The 19,545-nt window shown below is 49.8% G+C and overlaps 1 protein-coding gene across 1 annotated transcript in view; it reads right to left on the reverse strand.

Moving 5' to 3' along the window:
- The window catches only part of PPP1R13B (protein phosphatase 1 regulatory subunit 13B), a 99,142-nt gene that overhangs the window by 9,519 nt on the left and 70,078 nt on the right, over window positions 1-19,545 (reverse strand). Inside the window, exons 5-9 of the mRNA XM_056113746.1 lie at window positions 7,116-7,217; window positions 5,179-5,353; window positions 4,295-4,491; window positions 2,205-2,345; window positions 202-382 (exon numbers count right to left, since the gene is read on the reverse strand). Of these exons, the coding sequence (XP_055969721.1) occupies window positions 202-382; window positions 2,205-2,345; window positions 4,295-4,491; window positions 5,179-5,353; window positions 7,116-7,217 (796 nt within the window). The remainder of the gene's footprint in view (window positions 1-201; window positions 383-2,204; window positions 2,346-4,294; window positions 4,492-5,178; window positions 5,354-7,115; window positions 7,218-19,545) is intronic.

Here is a 19,545-nt window from a genome sequence, read left to right on the forward strand (position 1 = left end):
CAGCTAAAGAGCCCAGCGCTGAAACCTGGGCTCAGAGAGCCCATTTGGACTGTCAGACGCGGGGCACGGCGCGTGAAGAGAACTGCTCTGGGCGTCCGGGACAGCACCCAGCTTCCCCGTGCGGTGCCAGCACAGCCGTGGGCAGCACTGGGGTGGGGGGGCAGTTCCCCTGCTCTGGCCCTGAGGGCGAAGTCCACTCACCAGATTTGGACCTTCCGTGGGCGGCACTGGAGGCAATGGTGAGAGACTGGGGCTTGACGGGGTCTCCCGGGACGGCGTAGCTGCCAGCGCTGGGCACCTGGATGTAGGGCCCGACCGCGGCCACCCGGCCAGGCGTGCTCAGGGGGCACTGTGGCGACGACGTGCCATTCACACGGCTCAGCTGCGAGAGGAGAGAGGAGAGACGCTCAGGGCTGTGGCTCATGCGACTGTCACCCGCCAGGGTCCACACAAGCTGAGACCTCCAGGGGCCGCCGTACGCGCCACCGCAACAAGGCTGAAGCCATGAGGCAGCTCAGCCGTCCTGCTCCAGGACCCCAGCCGCAGCCAAGCGCGAATCTGGTGGCGCCGCCACTGCCCGAAGGGGCTGGAACCGAGCTCCAGAGCCAGTGACTTTCTCGGGGCTCCTGGACGAGCCAGAGATCCACAGAACCCTGTGCGCCCTGGCTGTGCTACTGAGGGGCCAGGCCCCCCAACCTCGCTGCTCAAGGCGCCCAGGATCTCCAGGGAAATGCAACTCGACTGTGCCTTCTGTGGTGGTTTCTGCAACCTGCCCGGGTTGCAGTGCCCTGGGATGTGCTCAAGTACGCCTAAATTACTACGGGGAAGATAAGCTGCCCATGAGACTAGGTCTTATTTTGGGGGGAGGGTGGACTGCAAACAGGGGCCTAGGGGCCACGCCTGGAGACATTCAGCTGGCTGGGTCAGACCAGACAATGCTCAACTGTGGCAGTGCTGATGGCCACCAGGAAAGTCACTACTCCATAATGCAAGGGGGCCACATGCAGTCAACGAAGGTCCCGGAAGATCATTTCTCTCCAGACCCCATGAGGCCCTGCCCAGGGTCCACCACTGTAGGAAGCGTGTCAGCCAACACCGCCTGTGTCAAAGGGAGAGGAAAGCCACCAGCTTTGACGGCTGATCCTTAAGCTTCCCCAGAGATCCCCGTAGGTGACGCTCGGAGGGGCTGGCTGTTCCTCTCGGGCTTCTCCAACCGCAGCACCGGGCAATCGTGGCCTACGAGCACTGACCAGCGCTGGCCCCTCCAGCCTGGTACCACCCCCGCCAGAGCAGCACTGATTCCGCACAAGCTCTGGCTCCAAGGGAACAGCAAGACTCAGGGACACCCTAGAGCACAACAGGGCTGGGTGAGAGTGACCGCGGGTCCAGGGACAAGGTGTACAGAGACGTGACAGAAGGATCAGGTAATGATCTGAACAGAGGCCCTGGAGCAACGTGCAGAATGTCACAGAATTCCTATGATTCTATTTACAGTGAAAAACACCTTTCTATTTCTGTTAAGCAGAAGACAGAAATTATTAACTGCCATCCCTGGAGAACAGGGTGGAAGGGCTGCATATTTCTTTACATACTTCTGTACTGGTTTAATGCCGCTAAAATTCAGAATACCAAAAAAGGATTTTCCCAAAGCACTCACCCCTTATATAGCACTTGCTAAGATGTTTGCAAGCGACCCGGGTTATCTTTAAGAACCGTCAGACTAGGGGCCGAAGCAGTGTTACAACATCCCCAGCACTACAGATGCCCCTCCCCCAATCCATGCCAGAAGTGATCCCTGAGCACAGAGCAAGGAATAAGCTCTGACCACCAACAGGTGTAGTACAAAAAAACCAACCAAACCAAACCAAACCAAAAAGGAATCATCAGAAATTCTTGAATGAGGCAGGAAAAAGCAGTTCATGGTAAGATGAGGCTACACAAATTCAAGGAATCTACCTGTGGCACAGCTGGCCCGGCGGGCGGGAGTCAGCCGGGCCCAGCCCTGCACAGAAGGGTTAGGATTTCAAGTAGCAAGAAACAAACGTGACTTGGAGAAAGAGAATTTCCCTTTGACGTTTTTCTCTGGCTTACGGTCAATGTATGTTTTATCAAGTGAAACAAAATGGCCCTGGAGGAAAATGGTGCTTTGGGGGGTGAACCACTGTTAGTGATTAAGATACAAAATTATTTTCTTTTTAACATGCCTGAATTTTTTTTCCGTAAAGACGTTCCCGAAGTTCATTGATTCGCTTGTCCATCATGGCCACCTCAATGTTGCGCTTATTTAAGAGTTCCTTCTGCTGCTGGAGCTTTGAATTCTGTTCCTGGTTAAGCTGATTACGAATCTGAAAAACGGAAAATGCAACTTTTAGGATGTGCATTAACTAAATGGCCAAGTTCTCACTGTCTGGAAGATTAAAACCAAATAAGCAAGAAACACCAAGGTCTCCTGAGTAGGCACATACTGACACTATGGCCTGTGTCCCAAACACTTTGCAGTAGAAAACAGATGAAGCCAGAACATACTGTGATAGAACCATCCAGAATGATTGGCGCCAGTGAAGCTGAGGGTTACCTATATTCTGTGTAACCCTCTGTGTACGCAGCTGTGTAACTGCACTGTCCAAGCAGTGTCTCAGCATCCTTTGGAGACACCCAAGCATAAGTACGACCACAACAGTATGAGTGCACTAACCAGGAGGCTAGGTGCTGGGAAAAAAAAGACAAACCTCTAAACTGCACCAAAATAGGGGCTGGAGCAATAGCAAAGCGGGTAGGGCATTTGCCTTGCACGCGGCCAACCTGGGTTCGATTCCCAGCATCCCATATGGTCCCCTGAGCACCGCCAGGAGTAAGTCCTGAGTGCAGAGTCAGGAGTAACCCCTGTGCATTGCCAGGTGTGACCCAAAAAGCAAAAAAAATAAAAAAATAAAAAAATAAAAAAATAATAAATTGCACCAAAATAAAAAAGATGAAAAAAAAGGTTTAATCTGCCGACCCACATTCAATCCCCAGCAACCCATATGGACCCCTGAGCACTGCCAGGAGTAGTAACTCCTGAGTGCAGAGCCAGGAGTAACCCAAAAAGAAAAAAAAAAAAGAAAAAAAGAAAGAAAAAGGACTGGGGAGGAACCAAAGCAGAGAGAGCATTTGCCTGGCATGTGGCCAACTTACGCTCAATCCCTGACATCCCATAGGGTCCCCCGAGCACCCCCGGGAGTAATTCCTGAGTGCAGAGCCAGGAGTAACCCCTGACACCACCAGATGTGACTCAGAAAGCCTCCCCACCCCCCAGGAAAAAAAAAGGACTGAGGAGATGGCTCAAGAAGCCCTGAGATGGAGGTCTGCTCCATGGCTTGGAAGCCGACCTCCCACGCTGGGGGAAAGGCAGCTCAGACAGAGCAGGGAACACCAAGTAAAGGGTGTCTGGAGGGCCAGCCCAGCTCAGGGAGATGCGAGACAAATGTGGACTACAGACCAAACACAATGACCTCGCAATGCCTCTAGTGCAAACTACAACACCAAAGGAAAGAGAGAACAAAAGGGAATGCCCTGCCACAGAGGCAGGGTGGGGTGGGGGTGGTGGGAGGGATACTGGGATCAGTGGTGGTGGAGAATGGGCACTGGTAGAGGGATGGGTACTCGATCATTGTATGACTGAAATGCAAGAATGAAAGTCTACAACTGTACCCCATGGTGATTCACTACTAAAAAATTTAAAAAATTTAAAAAAAAAATTCCTGAGTTCAATTCCCAGCACCAGATGAGTGCATCAGGAAAAAAAAAAATACAGCAGATTAGCACTGTAGCACTGTCCTCCCACTGTTCATCGATTTGCTTGAGCGGGCACCAGTAACGTCTCACAACAAATTGTAAGACTTGTTACAGTTTTTGGCATATCGAATACGTCACGGGTAGCTTGCCAGGCTTTGCCGTGCAGGTGAGATCCTCTTGGTAGCTTGCCAGGCTCTCCGAGAGGGGCAGAAGACTCGAACTCGGGTTGGTCATGTTGGCTGCATGCAAGGCAAATGCCCTACCCGCTGTGCTATTGCTCCAGCCCTCTTTTGGGGGTACGTAAGATAATCTTAGATCAATAGTGCTTCCTCTGTGAAGATGCTAGAAAAAATACCCACTTAATTTTACACTTTAACTGAGTGAATTATGCTATTGTAATTAAATTCCAAAGGCCTCTGAAAAGTCTTTCGTACTAAATATATTTTGTAGAATTGCCACACAACCAGAAGCCATTCATTTGTTTCCGGTTCCTTTGGTCCCGGCCCGGCCCACAGCTCACCTGCAGCTCCTGGTACAGTCTTTTCAGCTCCATGGCTGCTGGGCCCGTCAGTTTGCCGCTGTACGCCTGGAAGCCATTCAGTTTCCCCTTCTTCAAGTCCTCTAGCTGCTGGCTGAGCTGGTCCACCCTCAGGATGGCCGTCTGCACCTCCTGCTTCTTCTCCTGGAACATGGCACTGAACCTTTCAATTTCAGCAGCTACAATTGCCCACCAATAAAGGGAGAAAAAAAAATCACTCTGTGATAGTATTTATGTTGTTATTTGTGCTTGGTGCTTTTCTTCATCATTTCTCTCTACTGAACTCAATTCTAACATACTAAGGACCGTGCCTTGAGAGGAAAATGTTCTCTACCTATAATACAACACACACACACCAACATACCCTTGGAAGACGGGTTGGCTGCTCATATGTCCAAGCAATTGTATCTGGACTGATGGTCAGAGAGCCTTTAATTAAGGCAAATGGTCCGAAAACCAGCTTGTTCACTGACCAAAGGCTTTCAGAGGCAAAATCATTTAGGTCTGCTTTGCTTTTTATCTCCGTAACATAAAAGCACGCACTAACTGAAATTATTAGTACACAGTCCCACAGAATCATCCAGGAACATTGTATCATTTATCCTAACTCCCAGGCAACACTGGAGAGGCTCTGGTGAGACAGGCTCTGATATGAACTCTGCCCACAGTGTCCCAGCCGGAGGCCACGGCGCCGTCCCTACAGACGGTCTCCTACTGCCCTGCCAGGGAAGGGACACAGAAAAGCTGAGTGCACTCTGGACACACCCAAAGCGGGCTGCTCCCGTGTGTGTGGGAGCTGTGTGGGACTGGGTATGTACACAGACCGCCTGTGTGTGGGGGGGCCCACGTGGGACGGGGGTACGTACACAGATTGCCGTTCATAATTTTGCTGTAGTCTACTTGTCCTCTCATGGCCCGGATCTTCTTTAGCTTGTTTTCCTGGGCTTCAACTCGTTCTTTCAACTTCTGAAGCTTTTCGTTTTCGGAAGTCGACTGTTGCTGACGGCGCTCCTGCTGCTTTAAAAAATGCAAACGCTGCTCCTGATCAAAAATGACACAGTTAAGTTTGAATTTCCAGACACAAGGTGACTTTCACGCACTAGCGAACAAGGCAGGTGATTTCGGCACTGCCGGTCCCAGTGAGCGTCAGAGATACGCCAGGGGACTCTGGACACACCGTGCCACATGGCAGCACGTGCCGGGCGTGGGAGCCGGGGGAGTGCAGCACGGTGCGCGCGGCTGCGTCCTGTCTGGGTGGCTGAGCCAGCCCGGGTTTCCTGCTGTTCCACGCGGCCTCCAAGGCCCCTCATTCCCCTCCTCAGGAAACGGGCAGTGACCCAGAGGGGCCTGGACTGCACAGGGAGAAGGTGACGAGAAGAAAGGAAACCTCCCACTGCAGTCACGGGGAAAGGACAGGGCGAAGGCATCTGCCCTGGAATGTGCTCACCCCAAGCTGATCCCACGCAGCCGAACCCATTTTCATCCCTGCCCCTATCTGGCCCCTGGACAGGAGTGGTCCTGAGAACCGCCAGGTGTGACCCGCTCCCCACCCCCTCCCCGCCCCCCAAACCTCTCATTTGCTAAGTGACATCCCACAGGAGAGGAAGTGTTTGGCTTTCTTTAGGTAGGACTTGTTTCTTCAAAACTGATGGAAGACATTTTAGAGCCAAGGAAGAACAGGAAAGTCCTGAGGCAAAAATATTCAGTACTCCTCGATCGTTTTTCCCTATTAACACGCAGGCAGCTGAAATCCATGTGAAATCCTCATAGCTGCACAGATGCGCATGAGACATATCTGAGTAGGAGCCTTTTATCACGATTACAGACATGAGACCACAGCTGACAGGAGGACGTCAGTGCCCAGCACACAAAAGTCAGCCTTAGCTTGTCATTCGCACCGTGGTTACCCCAGTGCAGGGCTTAGGGGCACTCCCAAGGGGGCTGGGGACCATGTGGTGTCGGTCCAGGGCTCCCTATGCAGAGCGTGGCCTCCAGCCCTTGGGCACTCCCTTCAACAGCACTCGTCAGAGATCATTATTTATGAAGAAAAGAAAAAGGAGAATTCAAAAATTCTGTATTACTCTGATTTGTATTTAATTTTATAAGACAACCTCCGAAAACAGTTCCAATGCAAAACGTGATTTACATGGAGGTGGAGACTCTGATGAGCCACCGCGCCGTTTGGAAAGTGGGACTCAACTTTTGGTTAGTAAAAAAATCTCTCACAGAGAAAGCGATGCTTTCATGTTCTCTTTAAAGCAATTTCAGAGCATTTAAGGGCAGGAACACACAAATCATTTCCAGAAGATGTGAGTGACAGGTAAGAGGCTAGCCCATGACTGAATCATTCGAAAAATCTCAAATCCTACGATTAGCAAATTTCAAGCCCCGACTCTGTAAAGCTCAGTGCAGAGTGTGGAGTGTTCCCTGCTCTGAACTGTCGCCACGCGACCCCGTGTGCTCACACTGTCTCAGCGTCCAGGAACGCTAAGCCATTGGGCCAGTCAAAAGAAGACAAGAGGAAACACAAAGCATCCTGCTTTCGGACTTTATCTACGGGTTGGACACGGTCAACCATTTCCTTCTCTGGGCGGGGTGGACCTGATGGAGGCCAGGTAGGACTGCTCTGGTACCTTCCTTTCCAACTTCGAGAACAATACGCTCTACAGAAAAGAGTTTTAAAAGCGCTGTGCCAGCCGTCCTGGGTCGGAGTCCCAATTCGCAGTGTTGCCCACAAGAGCGCTGACCCCAACCTGCCACCAAGGCTGAGAGCACACTGCCCCTCGCGGCCTCTACAACTCACCTTGGCAACCAACATCTGCTGCTGGTTTTCGATCTGCTGCTGCTGCCGGGCCGCCATGTCCTGGAGCTCCGAGAGGGTAAGTTCAACACGCGGGTTTCCCCCCTGCAGGGAGGAAAGCACAGTGTGGCTCAGGGTCCGAGGCGGCCACGTGCGCCTCCTCCAAGCCCTCCGCTCCTGTCACCCTCGAGCTTGTTTTTCCTTCTGTGGTGCCAGGGGCTGCACCAGGCTTGCGATGTGCGAGGCAAGCGCCCTGCTGCTAAGCTACATCCTTGGGGATTCTTTTCTGTCTTGTTTGACGCTCAGGGCTTCCTCCTGGCTCCTGGCGGAGCAGCTGGGGGACCATACGGGATTCTGGGGATTGAACCTGGGTCAGCTGCGTGCAAGGCAAACGCCCTGCCACAATCGCTCTGCGCACCCCCCACCCCCATTCCTAAGAGTGCTTCTAGGGACTGGAGCGATAGCCCAGTGGTGGGCATTTGCCTTGCACACAGCCAACTCGGGTTCGATCCCCAGAGCCCTGCACAGTCCCTGGAGGCCACCAGGGGCAATTCCTGAATGCAAAGCCAGGAGTAACTCCTGAGCATTGCCAGGTGTGGCCCCTGTCCCTGCAAAAAGAGTGACTCTAACCCTCTCCTTCCAATTCTACTTTTCCACACATCAAATAGAGTTCAAGCATTTTCTTGACTTTAAAGATGGAACAATAAATGTAATGTGTTCAGCAGTCTTAACGGCTACCTATGAACCTCAGAGGGCAAATGGAGCACGACTTTCCTACAAAACTAAGTACTATCAAGTGCTGAGTTCTAGAAACTTCCACTTAAAAAGAAATGTGTTTATTGTGCCAAAACACACCTGTCAGGCCAACAAAATGTCTGAAATATCTGCTTTTACACTAATAAATATTAGACTGCTGATTTCCAACTACTGAGATCATTTAACCAGCACAACAGAGGGTTCTTCTTTAAACTGCAGAATTTTAACTTGTTTTTATTACACCTTAGGTAACATGGTTGCAACAGTGTTAAATGCTTATGGTTTTGCTGAACATCCTGGGACTTCACCACCTCCGAAGCAACCACACCCTCCTGCACTGTCCTTGGTCCCTTCCAGCCACCTTTTCCCTCCACCACTGGTGGTAATTTCAGTCACAACACTTTTTTGTTTGTTTGTTTTTTTCATGGAGATTCTGTGGTTTGCAATGCTATTAATAATGGTTTCTCACAGACATAATTCCAATACCACACCCATCCCCAGCGAATTCTCTCTGGTCACACCCCTCTCTCCCAACCTCTCACCCCCCAGTAATTTCAGTTTTACAATCAAAAGTCAAGCCAGGAGTTTGCCATCACTTGATACTATCTATTCCCCTAGAAAATATATGGCAATGAACAAGTTTTACGTAATTATCATGTATAAACTATTCTAATAAAGGCAAAGTTTGTTTCAAATACACTGGCTTATAAACCATGATCTGGCCCATGATGATGACCATAAACAAATCTCAAAATATGGAAATACAGAACTTCTGCTCCTTATATAGTTAGGAGCACTCCCAAGTAGCACGCCGGCCAGGCTGTGTGGAGGCCACACTGAATACCCCCAGGGCTCAGATGCAGTGCCGGGAACTGCATTCATCTCACGCCCGTCCTCTGGGCCACCTCCCCAGTTCCGAAGCCATACCTGTGGGGGAAAGTAACACTTCTAGAATTTTATAATTAAAAAACAACTCTGGAGTGGGAAGATGGCTCAGAAGGAGACCATTTGGGCGCTCGGGGTTTGATTCCTGGCACAACATGGTCCCCTAACCACTCCAGGGAGTAGCTGCTGAGCACCACTGGTTTGGTACCCCCAAAACATAAGAGATAAAGAAAATAAAATTCAACCTATAGTAGCACTGTAGCACTGTCCTCCCGTTGTTCATCGATTTGCTTGAGTGGGCACCAGAAACGTCTCCATTGTGAGACGTGTTGTTACTGTGTTTGGTATATCGATTATGTAGAATAATAATAATGAGACAGGAGAAACTTAACTGTTGACTATCCTTATAGTCTACTTCTGTGACTAGAAGGAGCTTAATTTCTTTTCACATTTTGGGGGGATGCCACACCCGGCAGCGTCCGGGGTTACCCTTGGCTCTGCACTCAGGAATCACTCCTAGTGGGGTTTAGGGAACCATACGGAATGCCGGGCATGGACCAGGTTGGCAGTGTGCAAAGCAAGAGCCCTTCTTGCTCTGCTACTACCCTTCCAGTCCAAGAAAGGGCTAAAGTTCTTAAACATTTATTTAAACTGAAAAGCGTTCTATTTGCTAACACACCCTCTTGAGATGCGTGTGAGTTTTAAGATACAATGTCCCATTTTAAGTAATTCAGATATTATGTCTTGGTATGTACTAAGTATGTACTAAATTATGCATTAAATTTAACAAAATTATATTGAAGTATATCTTATATACAGAAAGCTGCATAAATCAGTGTACACATTGGTGGAATATTTCAAAGTGAAATGTTAATATAATTTAACTGTATTTTACTTATAAAAACACAAGCCACACAATGGTTTAAAGGGGGATGCCTAGACCACCCTTGGTCCCAAAACGTAGGGAGAAGACAGACAAGTGTGTGCTGGGGTGGGGGAAGGGGTGGGAGAGGAGAGACGCGGCGGGGGAGGGGAGGGGATGTGAGTGGGTTAGTGACAGCACAACAGGCCAGAGTCAACAACACTGAAATCCTGAGACCCAAACCTGAATAACCTTGTGAGTCTCAGAGAAAAACGAGGGGGACTCGAGCGTTCGGTGGCCGAGAGCTGTTCCCCTGGCGGCCACGGCAACGGGTGGACGAGGGACCGGGAGAGTGGAGAAACAGGAAAACAGGGCCCCAGGCTGGTCGGCAGTCGGTTCTTCTCTCTCTTCCCCAGCATAGTCCGCTCTCTCCCCTTACTGCACAATCATAGTCGTAGTTTTTTTTTTTCAATTCTTTTAAAAAATCACTGTCACTATCACTGTCCTCCCGTTGTTCATCAATTTGCTTGAGCGGGCCCAGTAACACTGTGAGACTTATTACTGTGTTTGGCATATCAAATACATCACGGGGAGCTTGTCGAGCTTTGCCGTGTGGGCGAGATACTCCCTGTGGCTTGCCGGGCTCTCGAGAGGGGTGGAGGAATTGAACCCGGGTCAGCCATGTTGGCCGCTTGCAAGGCAAACACCCTACCCGCTGTGCTATCGCTCCAGCCCTTTTTAAAAATATTTTTATTTAATTAAAGAACCATGATTTACAAAGTTATTGACTGTTGAATTTTCGACATATATTCCAGCAACAATCCCACCACCAGTGTCAACTTCCCTTTACCGTGTTTCCATATTTCCTCCCAATTCCAATCCCCAACCATCCCTGCCTGTTAGTCGTAGTTTTGGTTGTAGTCCCAGTCATCACAGTTCCATCATGCTTGTCTTCTCGTAGACCTCGAAGTCCTCTACCTCGTTACATTTTCTTCTGCGTCTCCTCAGTCTCATAGTCCTCTACTTCCAACCATCGTCAGCACCTTCCCGTCCCCTTTCCCCTTACAGCACAGTTATATAGAATCATGAAGGGTGGGTACACATAGGTGGGGTTGAGCTTTGTCATAACAACAAACAGAGGTAAAGCCCCTCCTCCAGGGGAAGTTCTAGGGGATTAACTCAAGGACAGAGTCTCATCTGAGGGTTCAGCACTCCAGGTTGCTAGGAGATCCGCTCAAGGGCGGATCCCATCCAGGGTGTATTGTTTTATCTTTTCCTCAGCTAGTAATCCACTCAAACAATCATCGTAAATTTACTTTTTATAATTTTTCTAGTCATTTTGTATGAACACCCTAAGAGATATATTAAGCTTAAAGGTTGGCTCTTCTTGGGGACATCTCGCTATATATTCCAGACCACAGTCCTCAGGCAAGATTAGTCTTTCTAACCCCAGCAGGGTCCTTATTTAGTTACTTCTTTTTGTGTGATGACAGAGTTTGTTTCATGACCGTGCTCTTAACTTACACTTATGGTGCTTAGCATGGCCCCTTTCGATGCCAGGGTAACTTACAGCTTGCTCTGGGTTCATCGAGTCCCTTCATCAGGACCCTGCTTTTGGAGTGCTAGGAACTAAGGGCCACTGAGGCTTAAGTCAGGTAAATATGATGGATGCCCAGGAGTAAATATTATTTTGGAGTCAATTAACTCCCACGTTACAAAGCATAGCATGAACTGTCTTCCTGTGTCTGTACAAAAAGGACATTGCTAAATAACATAAAGGAAAGGAAAAGCAATATAGGATAATTAGTGCTTGATGGAATTGAGTGTGCCTTAGGGGCACTGTGGTGGGAGTAACTCAATAAACCTCAGCTCCCTGCGGGAGTAGCAAGGACAACCCAATGTTTCCCAATAGTGCCTGTCCAGAGAGCACGGGAGGGAACCTGGGGACACTGGTAGAGGGAAGTTGACACTGGTGACGAGATCAGTGATGGAACATTGTATACCAAAAATCCGATCACGATCACGATCATCCTGTTGTTCATCGATTGCCTTGAGCAGGCACCAGTAACGTCTCCTTCGCCCTAACCCTGAGATTTTCAAAAGTGCGATATTCAAGGCACTTTCGGGATTAGGAGAATGAGACCCATCATTGTTACTGGTATTTGGCATATTGGGTAAACCAGGGGGAGTTTGCCAGACTCTGCCATGTGGGCAGTTACATCAGTAGCCTGCCAGGTTGTCCAAAGTAAGAACGAGATAGTAAGATGTCGCACGGCCGACATCATACTATCTTAACTTCACACAAGTAAGCTAAATAGATGAACTATATATATTCCCTCTTTCTGTCTTTTAAAAAAAAGTACTTATCAGATTAGTCTCACAAAAAGTAAAGTACATTACACTGACTTCTTATAGTAACTTATTCTAGTATTAGAGTACACAAACTGAATAATCTTTAAAAAAATCCAATTATGGAAAACTTTGTAAATCATGCCTTAATAAATTTAGGGGGAAAAAACTGCCATAAGCTTGTAAGTCAACAAATAGTATCTTATGCTTTAGTGTATGTTCATTAAATGTAAAAATTTTTGCAAAAAAGGGGCTGGAGCAATAGCACACTGGGAACCTGGGTTCGATTCCCAGCATCCCATATGGTCCCCTGAGCACCGCCAGGGGTAATTCCGGAGTGCAGAGCCAGGAGTAACCCCTGTGCATCGCCGGGTGTGACCCAAAAAGTTAAAAAAAAAAAATTTTTTTTTTTTGCAAAAAAGAACTACCTTTTAAGAGTTTTTTTCAAAAAAAAGTAAATAAAACCGCTTAATGCAAACAGCATCCTTTGATGGGGGGGGGCCTGTGCATTCTTCGTGGCAGTGGTGATGGGCAGCGGGGAGGCCACACACACACACACACACACACACACACACACATACACACAGTGCGCAGTGCGGCATGTTCCACGCTTGGCTCCAGGGCTCACTCATGCTTTGCACTATCCCCAGGGGCACGTGAGCACTCAAGGCAAACTCCTTCCACTGAGTCACACCCAGATCCTGTGTGATCTGTGTGAGTCACATTCCACTTACTTTTTTTTTTTTGCCTTTTGGGTCACACCCAGCGATGCTCAGAGGTTCCTCCAGGCTCTGCACTCAGGAATCACTTCTGGCAGTGCTCGGGTACACATATGGGATGACGGGGATGGAACCCAGGTGGGTTATGTGCAAGGTAAACGCCCTACCCGCTGTATTACTGCTCTGGCCTCCTACTCACAATTTTTAACTCTCCATCTGACATTGCTTCAAACAAACCTATCCCTACTGCCTTGCTTATTTTTCTTTTCACTTATTTATTTTGATAAACAGGAATCAAATCCTGCTAAGTCACTCTTATTTTTTTTGCCCAGTATCTGTGGCACTGTGCCTAAGCCATTCTGTTTATGTGTCAGGGATATGCGGGTGTGCCTGTTCTTTGGCTTTCAGTAACAACAGTGTCGACTTTTAGGGAGGGGCTCCCGAGAAGTGCTCAGAGAGCTCAGAGGACCCTTCCAGTGGTCCTCGCCCAACTCTGAGGGCCTGACGGTTCAGCGCTCTGGTCCAGGGGTGTGGAAGCGCTCAGGGGCTGGGACTGAGCCAGGCTGTCACCCTGAACAGCAGGAACTGGTACTCATCCTGACAATACCCTCCTTTACCCAGGACAGGTGATGTCAAGGAGTGGGGCAGGTGCTTTGGGGCGAAAGCATAAGCTTTGTAGGCAGAAGCCCGCGTTTAGCCCCTGGCACGGCAGGGAGCCCAAGAGCACCACTGGGCGGGCGTGGCTCAAAAACACAACAAGGAATTGCTGTAAGTGTAGGTTTGATCAAGAATCTGCAGAACTGCTTTCCAGGAAGGGTAATCGTCCCCTCCCACCTGCCGCATATGGAGACCTGGGGCTTTTCTACATTCTTGCCAATACTCAGTGTTGCCAATGTTTAAATTTTAATTATCATCTTTCAAAAGAAAATGTTAACCTCTCAGCAAAGAAATGATTCCATATAAACAGCACTTTGATAAGTAATAAGAAAGTCAGCATAAAAATGTCTACAATTAAGCTATCAACCCCATACTACGATCAGATTTGTTTTTTGTTTTGGGGCCATACTCAGCAGTGCTCAGGAGCAAAGAAATCACTTCTGGTGGGCTCAGGGAACCGTACAGGATGCGGGGATTGATCCCGGGGCGGCAGGTCCGAGGTAAGTATCTTACCCACTGTACTATCTCTCCAGCAACAACGATCAGATTTCAAGTAAACAGGCTAACCCACGACTTGTCCAAAGCTCGCTATGAAAAGAGATTTTGTTTCCTACCATTCTTGTTTATACTAATTAATAGTATCAAACTGTGGAAGCTGGCCAGAGACAAGCTCAGAGGCTGAGCAGATGCCGAGTATACTTAGGAGGCCCCGGGTTTGTCCCTGGGACTCAAGCACAGAAAACCCCACAAAACTATCAAGATGAAGTCTCTAAGAAGCAGACTCAGAACTACTTAGGGACAGGAGATGGATCACGTGCTCGAGGGCAGCTCAGGGGGTGCCCAGAGACCGTCCAGGCTGCCAAGGCCCACACCAGGGGAGGCTGCCCTCAAGGGAGGACCTGGGCCCTGTACTACCTCCCCGGGCCCAGAACTAGATATTTAAAATATTAAAAAACAAAACAGAAAAAATAAAAACAAGAAACAAACTACAGGTCCCAGAACTAGATTTAAATTTCATTAAAAAATGACAGGTCCAGGGGCTGGACGGAATAGCCCAGAGATTAGGGCATTTGCCTTGTACGCGGCCGACCCGGGTTCGATTCCCAGTATCCCATATGATCCCCTGAGCACTGCCAGGAGTAATTCCTGAGTGCATGAGCCAGGAGTAACCCGTGTATCGCCGGGTGTGACCCAAAAAAGCGGGAAAAAAAAAAAAAGGTTCAAAGAGATACCACAGGGGTCAGGGCACCGGCCTTGCATGCGGCTGGCCTCTGCCTGACCCCCGACTGCACGCCCTGCCAGGCTCTGCAAAGGCAACCCTGATCACAGAGAGGAAGGCACCACAGCAGCTGCTGCTGGGTCGAAAACAAATAAAAACCAGAAACGAACAAAAACCAACACTCACCTGTTCATTTTCACCGAAAGCTCTTTAGAGCACAAGTTTGCTGGTAAATCTGCAACTGCAGCTTTGCCTCCTCAGGCAGCGTTCGGAGTAAACTCTGAGGCGGCCATCACAACAGCTAGGCGGAAACACGGCCCGGTTTCTGCACACAAACCGCTGCACTCAACCAAGCCGACAAACACGCTTCCACCTCAAGTCACTAATGGGAGTTTTTGTAGATGTTCGTCTTCCCAAATACTAGTAAAAAAATGTTCTACATCTCATCTAATGCATTACTGAAACATTCTGCCAGTATGTTCCAAGTACATTTTCTATCATGTGCCAAAAACTGCATTAAAAAACCACCCCACAATTAACTCATAAAAACAAATGCCTTTTTTGAATAACGATTCATTTAAAAACACAGTAAATAAATGTTTACTGTGATTGGGGGCGGGGGGGTGCTTTGGCACACCTGGCTCTGTGCTCAGGAATCACCCCAGAGAATCAAAGCCAGGACGGCCGTGGGCAGGCCAGGCCTCTGCCCCTGCACTGTCTCCGGCCCTGAGTGACCAGGTGCAGCAGCACCGCAAGCGCTCCCCACCCCCCTCCTCCCCATACCCCTTCCCGCGAGCCAGTCTCAGCCGCGCACAGGACGCCAGTCTGTACCTTCCCTTTCCACCCGTCCCAAAGCAGTTCAGCTCTCAAGCGCTGCTCAGGGGCCCAGGGGCACGCTCGGGGATTCTCCACTGACGGCTTCGATGTTACAGCCCGAGAACGTGGCACTGCTCGAGCACTGCAGTGCCAGGGACCCAGGGAGACACTGTGCCCCACGAAGTCCGGAGGCCACGTGGTCTCAGGGACTGGCTGGGACCGGGTCCTACCTGCCAGCCCCAGCCCACCTTGGAAGGGAGGCCTGTTCAAGAACGCGCAGATGAGCACTTCCCGGGAGAGCCCAGACAGACTCCCAGGACTTCTGCAGTCAGAGGACAGGGGACTTACGAATGTTCAGGACCCTGCTGTGAGAGCACGGGGGCAGCCTGGTGGACACAGGGGTTTGCTTGGTTTTGGGGTCACACCTGGTAGTGCTCGGGCTTATTCCTGGCGGGGCTTGGGGATCACACGTGGTGCTGGGGACTGAACCCAGATTGGCCGTGTGCGAGCACGTCACCACCAACCGCTGCCCTGTCTCCCAACCGCCCCCTCCAGAAGAAAGCCTCGAAGTCCTGCCACTCTGGTCCTGTGAGCGAGGACTGAACAATACACGCTGCCTTTCCTCTGCTACCTAAAATGTGCTCCTAGGTCTATACAGCGGGTAGAGCGCTTGCCTCGCATGTGACCGACCCAAGTTCGATTCCTCCGTCCCTCTCGGAGAGCCCGGCAAGCTTCCAGTGGTGTATTCGATATGCCAAAAACAGTAACAAGTCTCATAATGGAGAAGTTACTGGGCCCGCTCAAGCAAATCCATGAACAATGGGAGGACAGTGCTACAGTGCTACAGGTCACTCTGGATTCAGCTCCCATTACACAGACAAGAACGTCACCGTGTACTGCTGAAGAAAATGCCTTTAAGAATCAAGCCTCCACGTGTTTGACAGTTTGCCCTACTTATGACTACTTACCAAAATATTTTTGTTTTGTTTTTTGTTTTTGGGCATACCGGCAGTGCTCAGGGCTTACTCCTGGCTCTGTGCTCAGAGATCAGTCTTGGTGGCTGCCTGGATCCTTGGCACCCCATATGCCCTCCCCACCCCCAGCCCCTACTATCCCTCCAGCCCAACCTACTTACGCCTTTGCTGCTCAGTTTAATCCAGCGTTTCCGAAGTAGGCAATCCTGCTCTCCCCACCCCCAATGCCACCCCTGTCACTGGATCTGCAGGGAGGGCCGATACGGACTCAGGGGCAACTAGAGGTACTTTCTGCTTGCAGCAGAAAGAGGGTGGCGGGTGACGTAAGCTAGGACCTCTGGGTATGGAAAGCCCCTGTCCCACCCGTGAGCCGAGCCACTCCCGTCCTCGGTCCCTAGTTGCAACCAGCAGCTTCATCTCTTTATGCCAGTGTCCTGCCAGCACCGCACACTTAGTGTGCCTCAAGCCAAGCCCCTCTCTTTCTGGCCCCCGCCAAGTTCCCTTCCTCTGGGGGTGGCGCCAGCACACGCCCAGCAAGCCCAGCGTCATCTCGGACCTGAGCTACAACGCGCCCAAACTGGAGCTCCAGCGCTCTTCGAATCGCCCTCGCCCCCGCACTTGGCTCCTCATTCCAGAAGCCAACACTTCCCCACCTCTGCACTCTCTGCAATGCCTCCCACCCCATCCCGTTAAGATGCCATCTGTTTCCTGGAGGCTTCCTGATCCTCTCAGGAATCTCGCACAATTGTTCTGCCACTCAGGATGTTTCTTCCCTTGCTGAGCCGGGAGAGAGTGCAATGCTGGCTTTGGAAAGAACACTCATTTCGAGAGCTTACATATGCAGAGCATTTACTGCCTGTTCGACAGACACGAACTTCTGAGTTTCCAGTTATCTGTTATCTGCGTTGACCCACCGAAGGCCCGCTAGGAAAGTCCTTCAGCTGATTTACAGCCGGGAAAGGATTCTAGGCCGCTGGCTGGCTCCCCCGGCTCACCTCAGCACCCTGAGTGACAGCAAGCCTTCTTGATCCTAACCGGATCTCTGACAAGACTCTTCCCATGACACGTGATTTCTCTCATGAAAGGCACACAATCCACCAGGCACTAGTTACCGATGTACTATTAGTTTGAAACACACGCAAATACTGTTTTTGTAGATTAAAAAATGACCAGACATAAACAGTTTCAAAAGTTCAATCAGGAAAGGATAATGTCCCCTGCTGAAAAACTGTAAAGGAGAGCCAGAGAGCTAGCACGGGGTGGGGACGCTTGCCTGGCATGCAGCTGACCCTGTTTGGTCTCCAGGACCACATATGGTTTCCTGAGCACAGAGCCAGGAGTGATCCCTGAACGCAGAGGCAGGAGTAAGTCCTGGGCACTGCCAGCTGTAGCCTGAAAACAAAGGCAACAACAAAATAAAATGTAAAGAATTAAGATAACCTTGATTTTAGTATATAGTACCAAAGAAATAAAATTAGCAAGGAATCTCCAGGTGACGGTGTTTCTCCAAGACTGAAACGGTGATGGGCTGCAGAGAGACACAGAAGGCTTCCTGGAGGCAGGGGCATGGCAGGTCACCCTTTCTCTCTCTGAACAATTAGACGCAGAATTCGAGCAGCTGCCTCCCACCGCCTTGTCTCTGATGAAGACTAAGGCTCCACTCTGGCGTGGCAGGGAGGCAGCTCAGTGCTACAGCACCTGCCTTCCAGGTGTGAGGCTCTGGTTTTGGTCTCTGGCACCATGAAAGAGAAATAAATATAATAAAGAAGTACACCACACAGAACTGCGTCCTAAAGAACGAGGAAAAACATTCCCGGTATGGGTGGCAGTTATCTGGATTTCTGCTTAGTAATTATTTAAGTTGTACATTTTTACACATTCTCTATGTGTATTTCACAATATAAAGAAAGAATCAGGCCAAGAAGTCAAAATCAGGCCTAGTTTGTAACTTCTTTCCATTGGTGCCAGGGATGGAATCCAGAGCTCCCAAATGCAAAGCCTGCACTCTGAGGCTAAACTAGCCCCCCCGCAAGCCCCACATCACCTTATAATGTCACAAGACACTTCTGTCAAACACCAACTAATTTTTTTTTCCATTTTTGGGTCACACCCGGCAATGCATAGGAGTTACTCCTGGTTCATACACTCAGGAATCACTCCTGGCGGTGCTCGGGGGACCATATGGGATGCTGGGAATCGAACCTGGGTCAGCCGTGTGCAAGACAAATTCCCTACCTGCTGTGCTATTGCTCCAGCCCCAAACATCAACTAATTTTTAAAAGAATAACATTAGTTCACCGTTTCCCCCCAAACACGTCTCCTTTCCTGAAGCATCTCCAGAATCCCCTCACCCTCTACCCTGGGGTCTGGGGAGTCCTGATGTCACAGGTACGAGGAGAATGGAGCCATTTCCCCTCATAGCGTATGCAGAATGTGGCTGGACAAGCCAGTCCTGAATGCCATGGGAATGGGTTTGAGTAACTTGGAGGGTCCCACATCCGGTGAGACAACGTCCTATGTGGAATGTTCCAGGTCACCTCAGATCAACAGATTCAAAAGTCCTACCAGTGGGGTGAGAGCCTTTATTTCATAAGATCCCTGACTTTTTCTTGTGTTTGCTTTTGGGCCATACTGAACGTTACTCTTGGCGGTGCCTGGGAAACCATATGGGGTGCCGGGACTAAACATGGGTCGGCCACATGCAAAGCAAGCTCCATACCTGCTGTGCTGTCATTTTGGCCCGAGACCTCTGACTTTTTTAACAGCACTGGCTTTTTGGCTTTGGGTCATCTCGTGGTGCTTGGTGATCTGGGCTGGCTCCTGGCAGTGCTGGGGATAGGACCTGCGCCCCAACCTGCTTTCCTCAGCGTAGACTATACCCCGCCCTGCAGTTTCAGAGAGCAGACCCTCACCCCCCTTCCTGCCTCATCCACTGCTCTGGGCGGGCACCCCACACCATCTCAGCACCCCGTTCCTCTCTGACCCACTCCCCGCTGTCAGACCTCACTATAGGCAGAAGGGCCCTTATCCATGTCTATAAACGTTCTTAAATATTTTTTTTGAACATCTTATTAACTTTAAAAATGAGCCTCAAAGTGCTTTGGAGACAATAAATGCCGTACAAAGCTAACGTATTAGGATTACAGGGCAGGTGTGTGTGTCGTAAAGTGCAGCAGCAACTCTGATGAAACGCTCA

The sequence above is a fragment of the Sorex fumeus genome, unplaced genomic scaffold, assembly GCF_029834395.1.
Source record: "Sorex fumeus unplaced genomic scaffold, SorFum_2.1 ptg000022l, whole genome shotgun sequence".
In the NCBI taxonomy this organism is placed as follows: Eukaryota; Metazoa; Chordata; class Mammalia; order Eulipotyphla; family Soricidae; genus Sorex; species Sorex fumeus.